The sequence below is a fragment of the Callorhinus ursinus genome, unplaced genomic scaffold, assembly GCF_003265705.2.
Source record: "Callorhinus ursinus isolate GAN/ISIS: 27379988/994484 unplaced genomic scaffold, GSC_fseal_2.0 scaffold75, whole genome shotgun sequence".
In the NCBI taxonomy this organism is placed as follows: domain Eukaryota; kingdom Metazoa; phylum Chordata; class Mammalia; order Carnivora; family Otariidae; genus Callorhinus; species Callorhinus ursinus.
Genome location: NW_027397137.1, coordinates 1936133 through 1963263, shown reverse-complemented (window position 1 = coordinate 1963263; position 27131 = coordinate 1936133). Strand labels below are relative to the sequence as shown.

Below are 27131 nucleotides of genomic sequence, written 5' to 3'. Positions count from 1 at the left end.
CACATATGAGTAAAACCCGGCTTTTTCTTCCACAATGGGAAATCCTTATGGGCGGGTGAGCTTGTTCTACCTGGTACCAAGGAAAAGATCTTTTAACTTGATTCTTTATAAGAATGAGGAAAAAATTAGCTGAGTAGATTGAAAAAGCAGATTAATAAAGTATGCTTTAACATAGCAAGTTAATTATTTAGGTCGGAGTAATCTGCAAGGATGTAGGCGGGTTTGGTAATAATACAATTTTCCTCCCTGGAATTGGTAGTTAACTTCATCCAGGTGAGATGAGGTTTCCTGATTACACTCCGGCTTTTTCCTTCCCATCCTGTTTGCTCACGTTGATGCCATGTCTCCAGCCCTAAGACTGAAATCTGTTTAGGTCGTAAGCTCCCTGAAGACAAGGCTGTGTCTCATTCCTTTTTGGATTCCCAGAGCCCAGAAGAGTGCTGGCCCAGTGAATGGCATATCCTTCGGCTCTGGTTTTCCTAGAATCAACTTCCATATGCTTTCTTCTGGAGGTCTCTGATGCCTGCTTTCTGCGGCTCAGATCTTCAGCTACACGTAACTGGGCAAATGGGTGGCTAGAACTGCTCAAGTTTTAATATCTGCCTCTGATGCTATTGCATAGAAAACTTGAAAAGGAAACAGGAAGAGTGTGGCTACAGGACTTAAACCCTGAGTGTTCCTATAATACTCCCAATTGTGCAGATGTCCAATTTTCTTTGCTGAGCTTTATGTCTCTAGATAGAAATGTCCCTCTAGCCCCTGTGCTGAGCGGGCTGACCTGTTAGTGGCACTGACATACAAGCTCATGTCAATAACATTGGAGAACCACACCAGCACTTACTCGTGACTCACAAACTCTTAGTTTATGCAAAGCTCTAACAGCTGTGGTATGTCTGGTTTCTACCTCTCAGCATACTGAATGCATCACCTTGTGAATGTGTTGATGGGGGTATGGGCGTCAGAGAGAAGTAATAATTCTTGGTTTGGCTGGTAGCAAAGGAAGGAATGGATACACTGTTGAAAACAGAACTAGGGCTTAAACATCTGGGAACCATTTAGTGCATGTTGAGAAGTCAAGATAGCTTCTGAGACACCCCTCTAAAAACTCAGCAGTGTAGCTCAATAATTGATATCAATAATGATGACCCAGAACCCCCAAATTTTTCACTATTATTCAGTTGACTGATTTGCAATATGTTTAACATGACACAAAGTATGCACTATGTTTGAGAAATGTTTTTGGAAAACTATTAGCACTATCTAAAGTGCTAATAATTTTCCAAGGGAAATAAAATAACCTATAAAATTTTGGCTTTTTGCACAGTTGTATGTTACCAGACAGTTGTGGGTAGTAAAGGTATGTGTGTGTGTATGTGTGCGTGTGTGAGACAGAGACAGAGTTCCTGTGTGTGCTGATTATTAATATCAGCATTTTGTATCTCAACGTTTGCTTATTTTAACAGAAGCACATTCTTCAATCCCGTTTCAGGATGTGAATGAACCATTTATTCTGTATGATACAAAAGGCTCTGATGATGTAAGGCAGGATATGGCACATGGTGGCACGTTAGGGAGCAGTTAAGATGATTTCTTATCACCATGGAGACAAGACATCTGGTGCTCTAAAGACTCTGTGTGTCCTTGTTGCCCCTGAAAATTCCATGCATCTTGGGAGTTCAGACTGTAACCCAGACCCTGGGTCTTCAGGGCTCTCTCTTAGTCAAAGTCTTCTGTTCTTCATCTTTATTTTGTTTTAAAATGTTGATCGATTTTGAAATGGGTTTCATTGGGAAAAATGAGGGGCTAGACCAAATGGTTTCAATGAGGTACAGTAATTGAGACAATTCCTTCTTCCTATGAACATCTCCGGAATGTTTAAAACAAAGTTCAAGTTCTGAAACAACATGTCTTAAGGGTCTTATTTGGCATGCTAAGTGAGTTAAAAAAAAAAAAAAAAAAAAAAGTGAGATATTACAGGAGCAAGTAAGTGATTAAATTAAATGTGCCTGGAGAATAGAGCCCCCTCAGAAATCTGCAGAGTAATAAATGCGTGCAGCTGCTTGAGCATCTCCCAACACTTCTAAGCAATGGTACACAGAGTGCTCACCACTGCTGATGGCCTGTCAGTTCTAACGAAAATACTCTATGTTAGAAAGGTGACAGGAATTACATACATTATCTTTTTGTTTCTCTTTACTGTCTACCGCTTAGTACTTTAAAAAAGCTCGTTATTAAAACATTATGTAAGTATGCAAAATATATTGAAAGTAAGAATGTTTCAATTATACACAGTATGGATTGGTAAGAAATGCTGTGTGTGATGACATATGACAAATGGTAAAAGGTATTTTTAGCTGCTCTCTCTTTGGGGGAGGATAGAGCAAAAATATCTAGAATATAGAGCATTTGCTTTTCTAGCTATTTTAATATTTAGCACATTTGTAATATATTTTAAAATAAGTAACTAAAATAGTTTAAAAAGTGAATTTTTTACTTAAAGATTTTTGTACTTTTTTTTTGGTTAATTTGCATTATTTTAAAAAGCTTATTCTAGATTGGTATCTGTTTTTTTTTAATTTTTTTTTCTTATCCGTGCCCTTTTGAATTGCTCTTACTTGCATTAGAAATCATAAGCCATTTTTATTTTATGTGAACAACTGGTCTATGAGCAAAGTGTAGTCTTTATAAAAAAATAACCAAGGGCTGTAGGAATTGTGTTCATAACTTAAATATTTGAGACCTAAAATTATCAAAGTCAAGATGCCTGGAAATTCTGATTCAAATAAACGAAAGGAAGTTTCAAATGAACTTAAGAGCAACAAACAATACAAGAAGGTAAATTATTGGTATTTTAGTCCTTTCTGAAAGACACAGAATCACATTATCCCCCACTAGAATTGTATCAGGCAGAGAAATCTTCTGTAAGAGAGTCTTAACAATGTTACGAGAGTGTTGTCCTGAGTCACTCACCATGTGGGTGTCACAGTTCACTTCGGGGTTCACACCTTTGCCTTCATTTGGTTTATCATCAAATTATAACTGAACAGTAAAAATTGTCTTCAGATATTTACATTTTCAAAGGAAAAATTACCTTTATTCTTCTTAGAGAGCCCTGGCATTTGATCTCTGAATGTGGACAGTTCTATACAGGTAGACCAGTAAAGGTATGCATCTCAGGAGGGAAAGTGATGATTGATGACTGTTGGAGTACTGACTAAGAAACTGCAGAGTCCTCCAGAACCCCGACGGCAGGGGGAATTGATCTTAGTCTTAGAATTGAGCGTTAAGTGTTGGTTGTTATTATGAGGAGGTAAGATAGTCCTTCCTGGGAAATTTGTGGATATTTTATTCCTTTCCAGCCTAACATTTGTGATTTTCATGGAAACACTTCAAGCTGAGGCAAAAGTTCATGCTCATGTGAGGTAGAAATTCACCAAAGAAAGTTAATATTCCCTTGATTTGTCAGATTCTAAGAGAGAAGTTGTCATCAAAGAAAATCTGCTAAATTAGCTGCACATCAATTATATGCCAATTCTGCTGCTCTAAAGAAAAATACATGACCTTAAAACTTAATTCATGAGATTAGACTTTCTAAGTATATATTTATTGTGTAGCATACTTACTCAAAACTCCTAATTTAGGGTAATTGGAAAATTAAAATAGCTTGGACCCTTAAAGTAACTGACACACTCCTAGCATTAGCCTTTGCTCAAGCTTCCTTCAGGTGGGAAAAAAATATTCAATGTCTTTGTTTATGTGATTTGAGTTGCTTTTGTTCTATTTTAATTGGGCAATCATTTTCTTCTACTGCAGGATCTAGATTTCTCATCACATCCACGGGAGCCTTGTATATTAAAGATGTACAGAATGAAGATGGATTGTATAATTACCGCTGTATCACGCGGCACAGATACACTGGGGAGACCAGGCAGAGTAACAGCGCTAGACTTTTTGTATCAGGTAAAAACCCATCGAGACTTGTGGTTACCGTTTCTGTTACTCCTTTGTTAGTGTCCTGAGCGAAGTCAACCAAACTTGTAGAATTCATGACTCAAATAAAGACTTCTTTTCTTTCCCCCAAAATATATTAGCAACTAAAGGTTTTTTTTTTTTTTTAAACCAACCCTAATACTATACACTATACATATAGATATTCCGAGGGAAGTCATTTCAGGCTTTGTAAAATTCCACATTCCTATGACCCAATATGGCTTCTGTTTTGAGGAGAACGCCTCCTTGCCCTGTGTATTTGTGTCCTGTCCACCAGCACATGAGGCTCTCCGTGACACATAGCTCTGAGGGAGAAGAGCAGGGGCACAGGAAACACACCTCTTGTTCCCCATATTATGTCTAACAATATTGGGGAAAGAACCCATATCTAAAAGGATAGTCACTCCCTCCCACCTCCGTCCAGGATGATTCTCAAGCGAACAAAACCTGAAGGCTGCTAATTCCACCCTGCTGGAAATACACCAGTTTTGTGCCTTCCTTTATAGCATTTATACTTTGAGAAAATATCGACCTTTTGCATAATCTTCACCACTGCCTTGTTACTGGCCCGTCTGTCAAACAAGTAAGCGATCCGCTCACACGGCGATGTGCTAGCTCTTCGTGGAGCCAATTAGAATGTGAGATGTCCATCTTGGTCCTAGAAATCTGGTGCAAAATATCTGACCTTTGCCCTTGCTTGCATCTTTAGAAGGTAAAACTGCTTCGTGACCTGAATATCTTCATCTTATTTGTAGTGATGCTTTGTGAGGAAGAAGGGATGGAAAGCTGTTGACCGTTGGTGTAATTTAAAACATTGCTGCCCGAACACCTACTTACTGTGCTTTTGCTGGGTTCCTCGTCCACATTCACATTCTTAAAATAGCCAGAGTCCACCTGTGTTTCCAGGGGCTTTGCAAACACAAGTCAGAATCAAGTGATTTCTTCTCTGTACACAAAAATACTTTTTACTTACCTCTTCTTTTTCATGCCAAGTGTTACTTTATTTCTTGCTTTATAGCTCTGCGTTGTTGCTTCTGTTAAGGGCAGGAACAATCAGTATAGTAACATTATATTCCATTAAAAAAAAAGACTAGAGAAAAGCAAATGAGAAAATGAATGACATCTGTGATCTTTGTCTATGGTGGCTTTAATGGCAGCACAGTGTTCTACTTGCTCAGAATATCCTAGAAAAGGTCTTGTGTGCAATCAAGAGGAATGTCATAACAGTATTGGGACAAGAAAGGGGAAGGATTGGGGGGTGGATCTGGGTACAAGATTAAATTGGATTTTAGCAAAAGAAGCAAAAAGCATTTCTCCATCCCCCAAAATTAATTAGGTGATGGTATTCTGAAAGCTCATCTTCTTTTTCTAAGATTTTATTTATTTATTTGTCAGAGAGAAAGAGAAGAGAGAGAGTTCACAAGCAGGGGGAGCAGCAAAGGGAGAGGGAGAAGCAGGCTCCCTGCAGAGAGAGGAGCCTGATGTGGGACTCGATCCCAGGATCCTGGGATCATAATCTGAGCTGAAGGCACATGCTTAGCAGACTGAGCCACCCAGGCATCCCTGAGAACCAATCTTTCTTGAAAAAGAAACCTGAATAGGAAATCTGAAAAGAAGGAGAAAACTGGGGAAAAAAGAGAGAGAGAGAGAGAGAGAGAGAGAGAGAACCTGAAATGTGGACTTGTTTCTCTCTATTCTAACTTATTAAGTACTGATTTTCAAATTTAACTCTTAGGGTTGGAGAGACAAATTTGCTTTCCTTAATTCCAAGGTTTTTTGTTGTTATTATTTTTTTTAATAGAATGTCTTACGAATGTTTTAAACATTGACAGCAGGACCCATGAGCACTTGGTCACTGTGGAAGTGAGTGGGGTCCATGAGGTCACCCAGTGGGCATTTGTGATGGGAAGTGAGGAGCCTCAGGGCACAATCTCACACTAAGATATTGAGCATTTGGGGTTAGAGGTATATCTGTGGGGTCAACAGAGTCAAGTGTCATGGAAAGACTCTTGAGAGAGTCTCTGTATGTAGCACATAACTGTGAAGACTTTTTGTCACAGAAATGTTAATAACGTAGTTGAGGGAGGAAATTGTTACTGCTAGAAAATTAGAACATCAGCACTGAGTGCAGATGACTATTCTAGAAATCTAAGCTTTGAAGGAAAAAGAAAAGTTAATTTTACTTTAGATTTAAATGCATTTAAAAATGCACACATGGGGTTTGGGTCCTGTGGGGGCATGCTAGTGACAAGGTTTTTAATGCTCTTAAACTCCTCTTGAAACAAAAACAGACCAAATATGATGGCGAAAGAAAAATCACAGGGACAAGGCCTTCCAGGAACACTCGGTGGCACCGGATCGTGGGTTGGTGTGGATGGAGTGTTGACAGCAGTGGGGGCATGCAGGAATGGCCGCCATGTCATGGAAGGAGTGGGCGCCAAAGGGGCGCAACCCGCTGGGACTCCACATGGTCACACAACTGCAAAATAGTCAACAGATACTCCTCTCCAAAGCAGAGGATCAGCCCTTGAGTGGACCCTGGGGAAATGGGTCTAGGAGTGTTCACCATCCTCGGATAGACCTACCTGAGTTCGGAGTGCAAGATGGGTGCCAACTGCCGTGAGAGCAGTCAGTGATGACGACATCGCTCAGTGGTGGCCCGGCTCCTCGGAGATCTCACAAGTGTCCAGCAAATAAGTACTCCTTTCAGAAGAACAAGGACTCACCCCAATAAAACCACTGGCGTTTGGAGTCAAGTTGAGCCAGCGTGGCTCAGAGTGACTCGGCATTACTAAGGGTGGCAAAGGAGGCTCAGGTGGCATGGGAGGCCTTGAAGGAATCCCATCCCATAAAACACTATAATGTAGAATGGAGCAAGGGGCAGGGTTACTTATGTTTATGTTACTTTTATTTGGAACCAAGATTTTCAGTGTAAAAGATAAAAATATAAAATCCTTGAAATGTCCAATAGAAACTATCAGTACACACTTGCTATATTTTTATGAATGTGTCCCCAAGGTCCTTACCTTGAAAAGGCCTGGAAGTGATGGGCAACAGACAGCAACAAGCACCTCTAACAGCTAGATCCCAGTGTCCTTTAAGTACTCCCCCTAAAAGGGACCACGATTCCTTGGAAGAATGGTGGATTATAGTGTCTGGGACAGGAAATGTATAAATGGGCCTGAAACATTAATGGGATCTTGTCAAAATGATACAGGGGACAACTTCTGAAGGTACTCTTACTGGCTGAAAGTGTGATGAGTTGAATTTCAAAAATAATGATTGCATTTGATTGATAACCATGTAACATTTTAAGAACTTTGGAGTTTGTTATGAATACACACACATACATATATATATATATATATATATATATATATATACTTATGTTCTTACATTGGTATATACTTTGATACATGCACACATGTCTACTTAATAACAACCAAAGCAATAGTAAGAATCTCATTGGTCTACATAGAAGAAACTAGGGGACGAACTCTTGATTTTGATACTTGGCAGATTAAAGAGAACCACGATTCTCTTTATCTTTCCTATGACTGTTGTATTTCAAAATAACCAAATAATCCTAGTTTAGGAAGGAAAGTTCTTATTTGCAGAATAATTACATCTACTGAATGTGAAGGAGCTATGACAATTAGAAAATCATTTCAACCTTTAATGAAATAACTAATTCAGACAAACTTTATCACCTGAACTTGCTGATCAATTCAGTGTCACTGAGTGCAGGAAAGCTTCGTGTTGTATGCGTGTAGAGAGAAAGGAGAGAGGTTGAAATTGATTAATCAGCTCATGAGAACTAAGTTCCAGTTTATGAGAAACATGGCCAGAGGAACACGTTCAACGACATCATCAAGAAAGAAATTCAGACCGTGGGGTTTCCTACAAAACAATTCACCTGGCTGCTTCAGCAAGTCGGACACATGAGAGAGAAAAGAAGGAAGAGCCTGTTTGGGATTAAAAGAGAATTGAGAGACATAACTGTGAACTGGAGAACAAGGCTGCTTAATTAGCCTGATTGCAAATAATAATAATAGTAATAATGATGTGTTTTTAGCTCATCAGGGAAAAGTGAATATGGAATGGATACTAGATGGTACCAAGAGATTATTATGACTCGTGTAGGTTACTGACATTGAGGTTTTATAAGAAAACTTTTATTTTTATTACAGAAACATACTAATGATATAGTGATAAGATGACATAGGTTCTTATATGGATTTGCCTCAATACAATAGCACCAAAGGCAAAACCTATGAAGAAATAAACAGATAGATGATAAAAATAATTTTGATGCCTCTCGTGTCTGGGTGATAAATATATGAGATGCATTGTATTATTTGTTCTACTCTTGTGTGAGTTTGCAAGTTTTCTATGATAAAAACTTATTTTTAAATGTAGGCAAACGGATTGAAGTTGAGGGGGTGAAAATTAAATACTGCTGTTTGGTTGTACTAATTTTGTACATGACCAAATATCCCCCGGAGAGCCTGTCTCAAGCATTGCTTAAATTGTATACTTAAAATAGAAAAGGAATGTGCCAGTCCTTTTATGTAAAGTAGTTTTATTGAGATTTAATTTACCATCCATAAACTTCACCCATGTTAAGTATCCAAGTCAGTGATTTTAGTAAATATAGAGAGCAGTGCAACCATCAATGTCATCCAATTTTAGAACATTTCCACCACCTAGAAAACGCCCTGTGGCCCATTTGAAGTCAGTTCTAATTCCCATCTCCAGCCCCCAGGCAACCACTAATTAACTACCTGTTTCTACCCATGGGCACTTTCTGTATATTTCCTGTAAGTTGTATCTCACAACATGTGGCTTTGTATCAAGCTTCTTTCATGTAACATAATCTTTTGTGGTTCATCCATGTTGTGAGATGTTATCAGTAGTTCACTCTTTTTGATTGCTGAATAATATTCCATTGTATGTATATACACATCTCATTTATCCCTTCACTAATGGACGGACATTTGGGTTGTTTCCACTTATTGGCTATTATGAAAAATCCTGCCAGGAACATCTGCGGTCATGTCTTTGAGTGAACACGGTTTCATTTGTCTGGGATAGATACCTAGGAGTGGAAATTTGGGGTGCTGTGGTAAAGTGAACTTGAGCGTTTTGAGAAACTGCCAAACTGTTTTCCAAAGAGGCTGCACTATATTACTCTCTTATCAACAGTATATGGGGCGCCAGTTTCTTCTCCACTTCTTCATGAGCACCTGTTCTTGTTCATGTTTTTAATTATAACCTTCCTAGGGGGTGTGAAGTGGTATCTCATTGTAGTTTTAATTTGCATTTCCCTAGTGGCTAATGACACTGAGCATCTTTCCATGTGCTTATCAGTCATTTGAATATCTTCTCTGGTGATATATCTATTCAGATCTTTTGTCTATTTTTTTAAAGATTTTATTTATTTATTTGACAGAGACACAGCGAGAGAGGGAACACAAGCAGGGGGAGTGGGAGAGGGAGAAGCAGGCTCCCTGCTGAGCAGGGAGCCCGATGTGGGACTCGATCCCAGGACCCTGGGATCATGACCTGAGCCGAAGGCAAACACTTAACCGGCTGAGCCACCCAAGCATCCCCGCTTTTGTCCATTTTTTGATTTTTTTTTTTCTTATCACAGAGATGTCAGGGTTCTTTATATTTTTTGGAGAGAAGTCCTTTATCAGAAATATAATTTGCAAATATATTCTCCCAGTAGGTTCCTCCTTATTTTTTCCTTAAAGGTATCTTGGAAAGTGTAAAATATTTTCACTGTCATGAAGTGTAATATATTGATTTTTGCCACTTGGGTTTTTGGTGTCATGTCTTAGAACTCTGCCAGACCCAAGGTCATAAAGATTTTTTCCTACTTTTCATCTAAAAGTTTTATGGTTTTAACTCATACATTTAGATCTACAATCCATTTTAAGTTAATTTTTGTAGGTGGTGTGAGGTAAGGTTTCTAAATTCTTCTTTTTGATATGGATATCCAACTGTTCCATTCCTTCTTTTAAAAAAAGTCAGATTTAGGGACACCTGGGTGGCTCAATCATTAAACGTCTGCTTTCAGCTCAGGTCATGGTCCCAGGGTCTTGGGATCAAGCCCTGCATCGGGCTCCCTGCTCCGCGGCAAGCCTGCTTCTCCCTCTGCCACTCCCCCTGCTTGTGTTCCCTCTCTCGCTGTGTCTCTCTCGGTCAAGTAAATAAATAAAATCTTCAAAAAAAAGTCGGATTAACACAGCACCATCTTAAGTATATTTCAGAAATTTCCATCAACAATTAGTTACAGAACAAAAATTTTAAGTGCATTCATCAGGTATTGCTTTCTGTGTGACTAGCGTTAGAAGTGGGCACCTTTTGTTTCCTGGGTTGTGGACTTGTTGTACAAAAAAAAAAAAATTAACTGTGCCCACCAAAGGAGTGACACCTTCTTTGTGTCACCTTCTCCAGCGCCAATGCTACTTCCCACTCTAAGCCAAGCAATAGATTTGGTAACTATGGAGTGCATAAGAAAGTCACTTGCTCTTCAATACTTTCCAAAGTCCGTCTAACTTCCTTCAGGAGGAGATTGAAGCAATAAGGCCTCTGCTGGCAAGGGCTCTGCACCTGCTACTGTGGGCTTCTTAGGTCTGTAATCCCTCTGGAGCCCCACACCTAGACATGTGAGTGAGAATAATTATGGGCAACGAATTCTTCAGTTATAATGGACGATGGAACTGCAGAAGAGTCCTGGAAAGGAGATTATTGGGTTCCTTCATCATATCCCATGAGAACGTTCACATTGTTCTCATAAAGCACCAGGGAGGTGAGAAGAGCCGCGGTACGTCATGGATTTTATCTCTGAGGGTAACAAAGGAAAGCTCAGGCAGAAGCAGCTTCTGCTCAATGGGTTTGACACATTCACTTGGGTCTCCTGACTGCCCCCGGTGGCTGACTGTGGAATCACAGCACTTTAAGAGGCTATTCCAGGGGGGTTCTTTGATAGGATAGAGGATTTCCAGTCCTTTGCTTTTGAGTTTACTGTAGGCAGATCACCACAGCCATGGTGCTTTTCTAACCAAGGCAAAGATAAGAAGAGTTCAGGAGCCAGGGGCTCTATCTGTTCTGTATATCCGTGTGGAGACTAGTGTTAACCATTCATGTGTGTGGTCTAGGGCAAGTTCTGAACAGGAAGAGTAAAAGAGAGGGTAAGGAAAGGTCCCTGACTTTCATGCTGAGCATCCAAAAGGGGACCTCTGTTTTTGCATTCTTCATAATATTCCCTGAGAACATCGATTCCTCAAAGCAAGCTTGGTCATTGAGCTGCATGGTTTCCACTGACCCAGTTCTTGAGAGCATTTGGTCCTTTTCTTCATCAAGCTCGAGAACATAATACCAGCCAAACATTTGGGAGAACAGGTGAATTATATACTGTTGTGTTGTAATTATATACTGTTGTGTGTAAAAATAGGGTTTGTCATAAGTAATAACCATTTCGTTTTTGCCACACCTTGATCGTCTTCGTTCCTTCATCTGTCCTCAGTGATCATGAAGGACATCCATGAGGACCATCCCTAAGTCCCCCTCACCACACTCCTGACACATCCACTTTCACTCACTCTGTTATGTCAGGCTTTTCTGTTTCTTCGCTGCACCTACTACAAGCCACACCATCTTTATGTATTCATGTGCTTGCACATTGCCCACCAGCCCCACTCATGCAATTGGATGTAAGCTCCATGAGGGTCTCATCTCTTCCTGCCTTGTTCGCTGCCATGTTTCCAATTCCTGACTGTATGCTGGCCCTGGACGTGAGGCTCAACAATATTTTGAAATGAATAAATAAAACACTTTCAAATTCAGTAACTATCTATAAAATTCTTTTTTGTGTGTGAAATAAATTTTACTAATGTCAAACAACTATCTATGCTGCTGTTGTTCTTTTGAAAGGGGGAAGTCTGACGTTCTCTGGTCACAAGACAACCCAGTCCTTGGCCTGGGCCAGCAGCTCCTGTAGAGGCATGCTGATTCTGGAGTTCTTAGTTATTTAGTGGGAAATGAAAGGCAGAACCTTTTCTGCTTCAGCCTTTGGAAAATTCTGAGCAGAATAAATTTCAATGAATAGGGCTTTCCTGTTCTTTAATAAAATCTTAAAGATCTGTTGTCAATAGTTAGCATGATGTATAGAATTTAACTTATACACAAGGTCCTATGATTCTAAATGACCACTTCAACTCATTCACTACGTCTAAGAGTTTTTCTTTCTTTCTCAGACCCAGCGAACTCAGCCCCATCCATACTGGATGGGTTTGATCATCGCAAAGCCATGGCAGGGCAGCGTGTGGAGTTGCCTTGCAAAGCGCTTGGGCATCCTGAGCCAGATTATCGCTGGCTGAAGGACAACATGCCCCTGGAACTTTCTGGAAGGTTCCAGAAGACCGTGACAGGGCTGCTCATTGAGAACACTCGTCCTTCAGACTCAGGCAGCTATGTGTGTGAAGTTTCCAACAGATACGGCACTGCTAAGGTGATAGGCCGCCTGTACGTGAAACGTAAGTTGGATGGTAGCTTGGAATGGTGATGCTGACTGCCACTGATGGGGCTCTTGTTACAAGATGACTTCCGGGCTCTCAATATAGCCTTCCATTCATCCTCACAACAGTCCTGCTGAGACCAGTATTACCCCATTTTGCAGATGAGGAAATGAATGCTCAGACAGATTGCTCAAGATTACACAGCTGGGGAGGTTGGGACTTAGGATTCGAATTCAGGTCTGTCTGAACCTCCGAGATTTCCATTAGGCCAACGGGATATGTATCTGAGATCACATTACCTAGCTGTTGAATTAATAATGGCCACCCTGTCTGAACATTGACAGAGGAAGAGGGGCGGTCTTGTGATGTCAGCACAAGTGATCGTAGTCAGATCACAGTGGGTGTCCTTAGCCGACTTTCAGAGGCTATTTGATGTACCTGAATGGGGCTATTATCAGAAGAACTATAGGTCTCTAAATGATCAAAATATGGACTTGGACTCATTATTACATATCATTTAGTTCAAATATGGTGGCTATGTTTCATCTCCAATAGATTTGTAGTGACTGTCATGAGGGATGTGTTGAGAAGGATGCTGAAGCCAGCCTCAGAGGAAGGAGGGAGTGTGACCGCAGTGGGGAGCACTTTAATCTAGTCAGACACCCTCAGTTTTACTCAAGCAGAAACCAAATCAAAGTGAGTTACCCAGGAGCACATGACCACAATTGACAGGCAGAGCTTTGGTCAAAAGAGGTGGCTCTTAGATGCAAATGGAATGTTCTTTTCATTGTATGTAGTATTATTATATGTTACATAAATAAGATGTGTAGTTTTTTAATTTGATGAACTAATTGGCTGAACTAAAGCTAAATCACAAGAGTCGACATTGAAAGGGGAGGCATTCTCTTATCCCACTTTCTCCCAACCCCATGCCTGTTTATGGAACTGTCTTTTCAATGTCACCCTGACTGTGGACTGTTCTAGCCCAACAGAATTTGTTAGAGTAGACATTCCAGGGACTGCCTGGAAACAGCTGCCCAGGGTGGGTCTTTTGAAAATCACACAAACATGCTTATGCTGGGATTAGGGAGAAATGGAAGATAAGGTCTGTACAGCTCTATTTCTGTAGTTGAAGAAACTTCTAGATGCAATGATGCAGTGCTGGACTGCAAGTAAGAAGTATCCCTGGAAGCTCAAAATCTCCTCTGTGTTAAAATACCTTTCATGGCTCCCCATTTCCTGCTGAGTAAGTTTATATTTTAGGATAGTATCAAAATCATCCCAAGTAAGCCTGTCTGGTCCTACTGCCCATAGTTTTGCTTCAAAGAAAAGATACTCCTATTAAATCTAACTTCTTCCTATTCTCTGTACAAACCCATTCCTATCCTGAACACAGGTCATGTTGCTCCCTCCACATGGAAGGGGGTTTTCAAAGACTTAAAGGTCTCAAACTTCCCATTTTTCAAAGCCCAGTGCCGTGGCCTCCCCAGAGACATCCCCATCCCCAAGCATCTCATGCTCAGCTCTCAGGGTTTAATTTATTGTTTTCTCTGTATCACTGTCTACATTTTAAAAGTTATTTGTGGAAAAGTCTTAGTTCTGACTGTGCTTGTTTTCACTACTCTGCTCTTTGCCACATGGGGACAAGTCCTCAAATGCCTCTTGAATGTTTCCTATCTCCCTCTGATTTCATTTTTGTCTTTCCTCTCTAAACAGAAAGCATTATCTTGGGTTCCAAATCCAAAACCCTCTTCTCTTCCATCTCTTCCCTCCTGGTGCTCTCTTTATTCGTATGGCTCCAGATTCCTCCCTTCTGAGAGCAAGCCTGGATCTGCATGCTTAGCCTTGGATTCCTTCTTGAGTATTAGATGAGTATGTCTTCCAATTTTAGATCAGATGTTTTGCTGGCACTTCAAAACAACAGTATTGCAAACCAAACACTCCGCCATCTCTACCTTGTCAATGGCTCTTTTTATTCGAAATGTCTTACCCTCTTGAGCCCCCCAAATGCAGGCTTTAAATCTTGGATTCTCCATAAAGCTTTCCTTCCTGCATCCAAGTCCTGCGAGGTCCTAGAGACTGTAACTCAGTGTTTCTCAGCCACGCTCCCCAACCCCATCCTGTCCCAGACTGAATCTTAATTGTACCTCAGCTAGACATTTGCAATGCCCCCTTACTGACCAAGTTCCCCACTCTAATTTGTCTAACACAATATGATCAGTCAATTTTCCTAAAAATGTGTTTGACCATATCGTCACTTGCTAAAAATTCTTGAATGCTTCCTTTGGTCCCCACTGATTTAATTCCAAAATTTTGAGGCCCTTTGCCTACTTGTTCCGGGTTGCCTTTGTCATTTTTCTCCCATAATTTCCTACAGAGATGCTGTGTCGCAGCCACACTGAGCAGACACAGTCTTCTTGTGACACAGCTGTGAGGCATGCCCTAATTCACAAAATGCCCCTTCATTCCAGCTGGACTCAGGTCTATCCATCCTTGATATCGAAGGACTTTCTTGATCCCCTTCCACGTAGTAGATGTCTCTGATGGACCTATATCACTGCTTGGCTACTATATCTACTCTTATATTTGTCTCATTCACCAAAAGACTGAACTCCTTGGAACCAGAGACGCCTTGGTGTGGTAACACAAGATGTCAGGAATAATTAGGGCAAAAAAAAAAAAAAAAAGGTTTTTGCCATTTACCTGTTGAGTGGATTTGGTGAAGTTAATTAAGCTCTCTGAACAACCACTTCCTCTTCTGTAAAATGGATGCGATGATATGACAAAACATGCAGGACTGTGGGGAGACTGACTTAAACAATGTACAAAAGACATTTAGTAATTGTTTGGCACATGGCAGTTACACCGCAAAAGTTGTTCATCTTTGTCTTACCTATACGTTTAACCCCACTTTTGGCTTATAGTAGATGCTCAATAAATGAACTTGTTACATCAAATTTGGTTTGTTGAATGAAAATGTGGAATGTCAAATAGGAGAGTTCCATCACTGTCCACACCAGTTAGCCTCACTTTAAAGAAAAACTCTGTTTGTGTCCACAAATTCTAATATCCACCTGTTTTCTTACAGCTGTGTGTGATGGGCCCTGGTTAAACCACATAGGAGGGGGGTGATAAGCGGGTGTATGAGTGTGTGAGTATGTCCCAGAGAAACCCATCCGTGTTGTTACCTTGGGACAAGGCAATAGGATTTAAATATTCAAATACCTCTGTCCTTAGCAGTAACCAGAACATGGCATTTCTTATTGTCAGTGGGTTAATCCTCACGCTTACTCATTGAGAAAGCAATCTGACCCATTGCCAGTCTATTTGCTACATAGAGACGGAAAGGCAAACAACGAAGAGGCTGCTCCTGAACAAAATGGTGTGCGAACATGAGATCTGTAGAGTATGCTTACCGTGATGCATGCGCCTTGTCAAAAGCTCAGCATGTTGTTGAAATGATGTCTGCATATGTGATTTTTTTTACCTTCTTTTTCTTTCTCTTACCAAAATTTCCAGAGCCACTGAAAGCTACCATCAGCCCCAGGAAAGTTAAAAGCAGCGTGGGTAGCCAGGTTTCCTTGTCCTGCAGTGTGACAGGCAGTGAGGACCAGGAACTCTCCTGGTACCGAAACGGTGAAATCCTCAACCCTGGAAAAAATGTGAGGATCACAGGGATCAACCATGAAAACCTTATAATGGATCACATGGTCAAAAGTGACGGGGGCGCGTACCAGTGCTTTGTGCGCAAGGATAAGCTGTCCGCTCAAGACTTTGTGCAGGTGGTCCTTGAAGGTCAGTGGGCCTCGTTACAGGGTTCAGCCACACCAGAACCCAAACCCAGAGCACTCAGAGAGAAGAACACTGAAGCAATGCTGATAATTCCCGGGGCTAAGATTTCTCTCTGTCTGACTAGCTAACAATTCTGCCCTAATTCTTCAGGAGAGATGGGGCTAATGAAAGAACCAGTGCTGGTAAAGTTGTAAGTGGTAGAAGTAACAAAAGTAACTTCACATTAAGTTAAGTAAGGGGAATGTTGTCCATTCATATGTTTAGTTACTTGTCAAGATACAGACCGCAGAAACTTACAACTTCAAGTTTGGTTGACAGTTCATTACCATAGACTGGAGTTGCTCAGTGATAATTTGTTTGAAGGGCCATTTTATGTGCTCTGGGGCTTTTGGCAGCATCTCCGGCCTCTGCCCACTAGCAGCACCCCCTCTCTGAGTTGTGACAACCAAAAATACCTCCAGACGTTGCCAAATGTCCTGGGGTGGGGGTGGGGGGGTAAGGGGAATAGACCCCAGCTGAGAAATACAATTTGACAGACAAAATGTGGGGCAAAATTTCAATATAGTCCTTGGTGGAAAGGAAAAAAAGTGGCATCTGTGTGTACAGTTGTCCCTGGTTGAGTCCAGATATTCACAAATTTAGGTGAATGCAATTTGTGAGGAATGACCTCAGGTTGTTATAATAGGTCCTAGGTATGCCTTTTCTCTTTTCTTAATGGCCTGCTTACATCTGAAGGCTTATCAATCAGCCAGGGAACAGAAGCTATCAAGGTAACATTCAAGTGAGACATACGTTTATTACCAGATAATTGAATGGCTTTTACCTGTATATGTGTGTGTCTTGTTGGAAATTATGTCTTTATGTATAATTTAACATTCATTTGATATAAATTGATTAAAATAATTACATGACTTTCATATAAAGAGAGAAACATATTTATATATGAAAATAACTTTAAATATGTCTTGATCTTCTTCGAGGATATTTCTATTTTTTTTAACCTTAGCTGATTTTTAGGAAGAAGCAGACTTAGCAATGAGATTCTTATTTTGATTCAAGCATTTTCTTGCAGACAGTTTCTTAAAGTGGAGGTGAAATTAGCTGAAGGCATGGAACCCATATTAAATGCCTGACACTGAGATCCCCATAATAATTAAGTGCAGAAAGTAATCAATTTGTACAGAGCCGATTTGCTGCTGCTGATGCATTGTAGTCCTTACACATCACTATTTTTAGATTCTTTGTAGAAGAAGGAAAGAATACCTGTCTAGGCCTAGTTACCCTGGCAACTATCTCGTGTGACTAAGAAAACCTAAAGAGCATATTGATAATCCATAATGATGCCGAAAGATTTCAGGTTATCAGAGAGTGACAGCAAGAAGCATTTCAAAGACACTCAGGTCTCACTGGGAAAATAATGTCTGCTTTCATCTCCAAAAAAGCCTGTCACTTGAATAAAAAAAGGGGGCAAAGGAGCATACTGAGCATACTCACAGATTTATTTGTTGCATGTCAGTTTCCATTCAGGACAAGAAGCTTCACTTTTTTTTCTCTTCTGAGAGATGACAGGGCTAATGTAGCAAAAGAGAGCAGAAGTGTAATTATAAATACATATCTAGAATTTGCCTTAAAATGGTGTCTAACTAGTATCCTTGGCTAGAGCCTCCAATATTCCCATTGAAATAGCTTTAGATTAATGTAAATTTTAAAAACTCACAGTACTGTGAGCTAAGAATGGCCATTGATATAATGCAGAATCTGGGAGTATTTTCTATGAGGCCAAAAAAACTGGAATGGAAGTCTAAAGAAAATGAAATCTAATAATTATAGGTTCAAGATCAAACCACAGTAACTGGAAAATAGAATAATAGAAAAGAATAAGAACCGTTCCTATTTTAGGAAATGATAGAATAGCATGTATCAGACTAAACTTCAAGTAGATAAAAATTATGAACTTGAGGAAAAACAAAACTTGGGAGAGACACCCAAAAGCAGGAAGAAAGGATTGGACCCATGAAAGAAGAAGAAAGGGTTGGGTGATATCTGCCTTGATACCACTTTTCCCTTGAGGACATTGCCCAGTTTTTGAGATGGGTTGGGGGGGACTATAATACTAGAAGAAAAGTAGAAAGCTATAGTCTTATGGGATTTAGGTATAGAAGGACAGAAGTCTGCACTGTCAAATTACCTGCATTAGAGGGAGGTGAGTTGAAATTCCAGGAAGAAGGGCGGTCCTAAATCCCTAACAGTGAGGAGTCCTGAAATCTAAAAATAAACTTCCTTGAAAAACTTAGTTGACACCTGAACTGGAAAATGCGGAGGAGAATCCAATAAAAATAAAAAATAGGGGCGCCTGGGTGGCTCAGTCATTAGGCATCTGCCTTCAGCTCAGGTCATGATCCCAGGGTCCTGTGATCGAGCCCCGCATCAGGCTCCCTGCTCGGCGGGAAGCCTGCTTCTCCCTCTCCCACTCCCCCTGTTTGTGATCCCTCTCTCGCTGTGTCTCTCTCTATCAAATAAATAAATAAAATATTTAAAAAAATAAAAATAAAAATAAAAACAACTAGGCATACAAAAAAAAAGGGATACTGTTAGCAGAGGTCAAAAGACAAGGTAGGCAGTAGAAATAGATCTTGAGAGAACCCAGATGAATGAGCAAAGGCTTAGAAGCTTTTATTTAAAATATATTCAATATCTTAAAGGAAAATAAAGGCATAATGAATAGATATCTGGGAAAGACCAGAAGAGAAAATGAACACTATAAAAAGGAACCAGTAGAAATATAAAAATTCAGTATATTGGTTTTAGTGGCAGATTGGAGAAGAAATAAAGGATCAGTGAACCTAAAGATAAATTCAAATAAATTATCCAATTTGAACCACAGAGAGAAAGAAGACTATAAAGGAAATGACCATAGCCTCAGTGACGTGGCACATTCATCAGGTGGCCAGATTCACGTATAATTAGAGGCCTAGAAAAATAGGAGATTGACAGTGGGGAAGAAAAAAGTATTTGAAGAACTAACAGCTACAGTTTTCTCAATTTTGGTATAAAAAATAAAGTTACAGAGCCAAGAAACAGTAAACCCCAAGAAGAATAAATACAAAGAAAATCACATGTGGGCACATTAGAGTCACATTGCTGACAACCAAGATAAAGAAAAAAATCTTACAATTCTGAGGGAGGAGAAATATTAAGTAAACAGAGATATCAATATGAATGATGGATGACTTCTCATCAGATATTTTGGAAGACAGAAGACAATGGAGCAACATCTTTAAAATGTTGAAAAGGATAAAAAAAAAAAATCCCTGTCCACCTATGCTCCTATATCTAGCAAAAAATAGTCTTTAAAAATCAGCAATAGTAAAGATATTTTCAGTAAATAAAAGCTGAAACAATGTGATACCAGAAGAAATGACACATCAAGTCATTGAAGGTGAAGGGAAATGATCTAAAATGGAAATTCAGATCTGTAGGCATAAAGGCCATGAGAAAAGGCAGGAAATATGTTACTAAACATTTAGAGAAATTGTTTTTTCTCTTTTAATGTCTTTAAACAATAACTGACAAATTATAAAATTATAATACTGTATTATAGAGTTTAGACATAAATAGATGCAATAACACAAAGGAGAATATAAATTAAATTATTTGAAGTTATTTGTATCAGGATTTTTACATTTCCATGAAGTAGCATAATTTTCACTTTTGGTACATGAGATTAAAATTATATAGTTGCATGCACGCATATATATTGGCATTGATATACATATGAATATATGTGTATGTATATCTACATAAATATGCATATATATATACACGTATATAAATATGTATATGTTGATCTATCCATCTGTTATGTTGATCTATCCATCTGTATCTATGTCTATGTAAAACCTAGTTGGATTTTATCCCATAAATGTAAGATTGGAAAAACATTAAAAACAAAAATTATCTATGTATGCATAAGGCATCATATTAATAGAATATAGGAGAAAAAAAATTGATGACTTCAGTATATCCAGAAAAACACCACTTGACAAAATTCAACATCCATTCAGAATAAAAAATTCTCAGCAAACTAGGAACATAAGGAACTTCCTTGACCCGATAAATGGCATTTATGAATACTCTATAGTGAAAACCATACTTAGCGGTTGAACACTAAATATTTTTCATTTAACATTGGAACCAAGGCAAGGATGTTCACAACTGCCACTTCTATTCAACAATGTGCCAGAAGTCCTAGGCAGGTATGAATAAGAAATAAAATACATAAAGTTTGGAAAGGAAAAAATCCCAGTTATCTTTAATCACAGACCTTGCTGTTTACATAGAAAATCCCAAGAAATCTATAAAATAAGTCCTAGATGCATAAGTGAGTTTAGAAACTCTTAGTATACAAAAAAATACAAAATTTGTTTTCTTTTTATACAGTAGGAATCAACAAGTGGAAAATAATATTTTACAATTCCATTTATATTAGCATAAAACAAAAGACACTTAGGAATAAATTTAACAACAGGTGTGAAAGATTTCAACATGTAAAACTGTACAACTATACATCGCTAATATAAAATTGTGATGACCTGAAAAACTGGAAAGTACACCATATTCAAGGACTGAAAAACTAATATGCTTAAGGTAGCAATTCTCTGTAACATGATCAATGTAATCTCAGTCAAAATCCCAACAGCTTTTATAGATTGATTTTTAAATTTATGTAGAAAAGCGGAAGTCCTATATTCTAAGTTGATTTAAAAAACGTGTGTGGGAACATAAAAGACTGAGAGTTGTGCAAACAATGATAAAAAAAAAAGTTGGAGGACTCGTAAAGCTACATTAAATGAGATAGCTACACAGCTCAATAGAACATACTGGATGGTCTAGAAATATGCCTAAACATATATGATAAATTGATTTGTAAGAGAGTCGACAATAGGGGGGAGGAGCAAGATGGCGGAGGAGTAGGAGACCTAAATTTCGTCTGGTCCCAGGAATTCAACTAGATGGGTATCAAACCATTCTGAACACCTACAAACTCAACAGGAGATCGAAGAAAAGAATAGCAGCAACTCTCTGAACAGAAAAGCGACCACTTTCTGGAAGGTAGGACGTGCGGAGAAGTGAATCTGAGGTGATATTCCAGAAGACAGCGGGGGAGGGGGCCTCCGTCGGCTGCTACTGGCAAGTGATAGAGCCACGGAGCACAAAATCGGAACTTGTTGAAGTCTGCTCCACTGAGGGACGTCACTCCAGTGGCTAAGTGGGGGGGGGGAGCCCTCGCTGGGACAGTGTGGCCTCAGGACCCTCGGGGTCACAGAAAGACTGGGGGTACCTGAGTGCAGCAGAGCTCCCAGGTATCGGAGCAGGGAAGCAGGCTACAAAGATGGAGCCGAGGAGCAGGCTCTCAGCTTGGGGTTTGCCAAAAACCATGATCCACAGCACAGTCGGGCCGCGCTCTTCCAGCAGGGACACAACAAGCGGCAAATCCGGGGAGACTCCCCTTCCACCCCCAGGAGGAGTGATGCAGGAGTGCACTGCAGGAATCTGCCGTGTTTGGAGACTCGAAATGGGGTCGTGTGCCAGAAATAGAAATGCTCGGTCACAGGCTGCATGAGTATGGAGTGTGGCCAGAGACCAGGCAGAAGGGAGTGATTGACTGCTTTTCTCTGGGGGCACACTGAGGAGTGGGGCCCCGAGTTCTCGGCTCCTCCGGGGCAGAGATTGGGAGGCTGCCATTTTCACTCTCGTCCTCCAAAGCTGTACCGAGAGCTTGCAGGGAACAAAAGCTCCTGAGAGCAAACCCGAGCAGATTACTTAGCCTGGGCCCCAGCAAGGACGGGGCAATTCCACCTCCAGCAAAGACATTTGAGAACCACGGCAACAGGCCCTTCCCCCAGAAGATCAGCAAGAACAGCCAGCAAGCCAAGACCAAGTTTACCAATCAATGAGAATGGCAGAACTCCAGCGCTAGGGGAATACTGCACATAGAATTCATGGCTTTTTTACCATGATTCTTTAGTCTTTCAAAGTTAATTTTTTTAATTTTCTTTTTCTATTTTTTTTGAAAATTTTTTCCCTTTTTCAACCAACATCTTACCAATCCCTTTTTTAAAAATCTTTTTTATTTTTCATTTTTAGAGTCATATTCTATCCCTTCATTTAGTTAACCCTATTTTTGGTGTGTATATATATAAGTTGTTCTCTCTTTAAAAATTTTGGGATAGAGTTTCTTCTAACAGACCAAAATATACCCTAAATCTCTAGTGTATGGGGTTTTGTTCTAGACCCCTGCCTGATCACGTTCTCTCCCCCCCCTTTTTTTTTCAATTTCTCTTCTTTCTTTTTTAAACCAACTTCTTACCAATTCCTTTTATAAAATCTTTTATAATTTTCGTCTTTACAATCATATCCTATCCCTTCATTGTATTTACCCTTATTTTTGTATATATATAAGTTTTTCCTTCTTTAAAATTTTGGGAGACTGTTTATTCTAGCAGACCAAAATACGCCCAAAATCTAGTGTGTGTCACTGATCTATTCACCAGCCTGATCATATGTGATCATATTCCTTTTTCTTTCTTTTTCTTTTTCTTTCTTTTTTCTTCTTTTTTTCCTTTCCCTTTCTTTTCCCCTGGTTTCGGGTCTCTTCTGATGTGTTTAGTGCATATTTTTCTGGGGTTGTTGTTACCCTGTTAACATTTTGTTCTCTCAGTCATCTGTTCTCTGGATAAAATGACAAGACGGAAAAAATCACTTCAAAAAAAAAGAACAAGAGGCAGTACTGACTGCCAGGGACCTAATCAATATGGACATTAGTAAGATGTCAGAACTAGAGTTCAGAATGACATTTATAAGCTAGGTTTGAAAAAAGCATGGAAGATACTAGAGAACCCCTTTCTGGAGAAATAAAAACCCTAAAATCTAACCAAGTCTATATCAAAAAGGCTATTAATGAGGTGCAATCAAAAATGGAGGCTCTAACTGCTAGGATAAATGAGGAAGAAGAGAGAATTAGTGATATAGAAGACGAAATGATGGAGAATAAAGAAGCTGAGAAGAAGAGAGATAAACAACTACAGAATCATGAGGGCAGAATTCGAGAGATAAGCGATATACCATAAGACGAAACAATATTAGAATAATTGGGATCCCAGAAGAAGAAGAAAGAGAAAGAGGGGCAGAAGGTATATTGGAGCAAATTATACCAGAGAACTTCCCTAATTTGGGGAAGGAAACAGGCATTAAAACCCAGGAGGCACAGAGAACCCCCCTCAAAATCAATAAAAATAGGTCAACACCCTGACATCTAATAGTAAAATTTATGAGTCTCAGAGACAAAGAGAAAATCCTGAAAGCAACTCAGGAGAAGAGGTCTGTAACCTACAATGGTAGAAACATTAGAGTGGCAACAGACCTATCCACAGAGACCTGGCAGGCCAGAAAGGACCTGCATGATATATTTAGAGCACTAAACGAGAAAAATATGAAGCCAAGAATACTATATCCAGCTAGGCTGTCATTGAAAATAGAAGGAGAGATAAAAAGCTTCCAGGACAAACAAAAACTAAAAGAATTTACAGACACAAAACTAGCCCTACAGGAAATATTGAAAGGGGTCCTATAAGCAAAGAGAGAGCCTAAGCAACACAGACCAGAAAGCAACACAGAGAATATACAGTAACAGTCACCTTACAGGCAATACAATGGCACTAAATTCCTATCTTTCAATAGTTACCCTGAATGTAAATGGGCTAAATGCCCCAATCAAAAGACACAGGATATCAGATTGGATAAAAAAACCAAACCCATCAATATGCTGTCTGCAAGAGACTCATTTTAGACCCAAAGACACCCCCAGATTGAAAGTGAGTGGGTGGAAAACCATTTACCATGCTAATGGACACCAAAAGAAAGCAGGAGTGGCAATCCTTATATCAGACAAATAAGATTTTAAACCAAAGAGTACAATAAGAGAGGAGGAAGGAAACTATATCCTACTTAAAGGATCTATCCAACAAGAAGATCTAACAATTGTAAATATCTACGCCCCTAACATGGGAGCAGCCAATTATATAAGCCAGTTAATAAGAAAATCAAAGAAACACTTTGAGAAAAATACAATAATAGTAGGGAACGTTGACACCCCCCTGACTGAAATGGACAGATCATCTTAGCAAAAGATCAACAAGGAAATAAAGACTTTAAATGACACACTGGACCAAATGGACTTCACAGATATATTCAGAACATTCCATCCCAAAGTAACAGAATACACATTCTTCTCTAGTGCCCATGGAACATTCTCCAAAATTGATCACATCCTAGGTCACAAATCAGGTCTCAACCGGTACCAAAAGATTGGGGTCATTCCCTGCATATTTTTGGACCACAATGCTTTGAAACTAGAACTCAATCACAAGAGGAAAGTCAGAAAAACTCACATACATGGAGGCTAAAGAGCACCCTACTAAGGAATGAATAGGTCAACCAGGTAATTAAAGAAGAATTTTAAAAAATCACGGAAACAAATGAAAATGAAAACACAACTGTTCAAAATCTTTGGGATGCAGCAAAGGCAGTCCTAAGAGGAAAGTATATAGCAATACAAGCCTTTCTCAAGAAACAAGAAAGGTCTCAAATACACAACCTAACCTTACACCTAAAGAAGCTGGAGAAAGAACAGCAAAAAAAGCCTAAACCCAGCAGGAGAAGAGAAATAATAAAGATCAGAGCAGAAATCAATGAAATAGAAACCAAAAGAACAGTAGAACTGATCAATGAAACTAGGAGCTGGTTCTTTGAAAAAATTAACTAGATTGATAAACCCCTGGCCAGATTTATCAAAAAGAAAAAAGAAATGACCCAAATAAATAAAATCATGAATAAAAGAGGAGAGATCACAACCAACACCAAAGAAATGCAAGTATAAGAACATATTATGAGCAACTCTATGCCAGCAAATTAGATAATCTAGAAGAAATGGGTGCATTCCTAGAGATGTATCTACTGCCAAAAACTGAACCAGGAAGAAATAGAAAACCTGAACAGACCTATAACTACTAAGGAAATTGAAGCAGTCATCAAAAATCTCCCAACACACAAAAGCCCAGGGCCAGATGGCTTCCCAGGGGAATTCTACCAAACATTTAAAGAAGAATTAATACCTATTCTTCTGAAACTGTTCCAAAAAATAGAAATGAAAGGAAAATTTCCAAACTTGTTTTACGAGGCCAGCATTACCTTCATCCCAAAACCAAAGACCCCATCAGAAAGGAGAATTACAGATCAATATCCCTGATGAACATGGATGCAAAAATTCTCACCAAAATACTAGCCAATAGGATCCAACAGTACATTAAAAGGATTCTTCACCAAGACCAAGTGGGATTTTTTTTCCTGGACTGCAAGGTTGGTTCAACATCCACAATTCAATCAATGTGATACAATACATTAATAAAAGAGAGAACAAGAACCATATGATCCCCTCAATAAATGCAGAAAAAGCATTTGACAAAGTACAGCATCCTTTCTTTCTTTTTTTTATTTTATTATGTTATGTTAATCACCATACATTACATCATTAGTTTTTGATGTAGTGTTCCATGATTCATTGCTTGTGTATAACACCCAGTGCTCCATTCAATACATGCCCTCTTTAATACCCATGACCAAGCTAACCCATCTCCCCACACCCCTCCTCCTAGAACCCTCAGTTTGTTTCTCAGAATCCATAGTCTCTCATGGTTCATCTCTCCCTCTGATTTCCCCCCCTTCATTTTACCCTTCCTACTATCTTTTTTTTTTTTAACATATAATGTATTATTTGTTTCAAAGGTACAGGTCTGTGATTCAACAGTCTTACACAATTCACAGCATCCTTTCTTGATTAAAACTCTTCAGAGTGTAGGGATAGAGGGCACATACCTGAATATCATAAAAGCCATCTATGAAAACCCACAGCAAATATCATTCTCAATGGGGAAAACTGAAAACTTTCCCCCTAAGGTCAGGAACATGGCAGGGATGTCCACTATCACCACTGCTATTCAACATAGTACTAGAAGTCCTAGCCACAGAAATCAGATGACAAAAAGAAATCAAAGGCACTCTTTGCAGATGATAGGATACTTTATGTGGACAACCCAAAGACTCCACCCCAAAACTGCTAGAACTCATACAGGAATTCAGTCAAGTGGCAGGATATAAAAGCCATGCACAGAAATCAGTTGCATTCTTATACACCAACAACAAGACAGAAGAAAGAGAAATGAAGGAGTCAATCCCATTTACAATTGCACCCAAAACCATAAGATACTTAGGAATAAATCTAACCAAAGAGGCAAAGGATCTGTACACAGAAAACTATAAAATACTCATGAAAGAAATTGAGGAAGACACAAAGAAATGGAAAAACGTTCCATGCTCGTGGATTGGAAGAACAAATATTGTGAAGATGTCAATGCTGCCTAGAGCAGTCTACACATTCAATGTAATCCCCATCAAAATACCATCCACTTTTTTCAAAGAAATGGAACAAATAATCCTAAAATTTGTATGGAACCAGAAAAGACCCCAAATAGCCAGAGGAATGTTGAAAAAGAAAAGCAATGCTGGCAGCATCACAATTCTGTACTTCGAGCTCTATTACAAGGCTGTTATCATTAAGACAGTATGGTACCGGCACAAAAACAGACACATAGATCAATGGAACAGAATCGAGAGCCCAGAAATGGACCCTCAACTCTAGGGTCAACTCATCTTTGACAAAGCAGGAAAGAATGTCCAGTGGAAAAAAGACAGTCTCTTCAACAAATG

The 27131-nt window shown here is 39.4% G+C and overlaps 1 protein-coding gene across 1 annotated transcript in view; it reads left to right on the top strand.

Annotated features, from left to right (window-relative positions):
• Positions 1–27131, top strand: part of DSCAM (DS cell adhesion molecule) — an 822687-nt gene that overhangs the window by 486701 nt on the left and 308855 nt on the right. The window contains exons 4-6 of the mRNA XM_073887019.1: positions 3814–3960; positions 12255–12533; positions 16035–16310. Coding sequence (XP_073743120.1) covers positions 3814–3960; positions 12255–12533; positions 16035–16310 — 702 coding nt within the window. The remainder of the gene's footprint in view (positions 1–3813; positions 3961–12254; positions 12534–16034; positions 16311–27131) is intronic.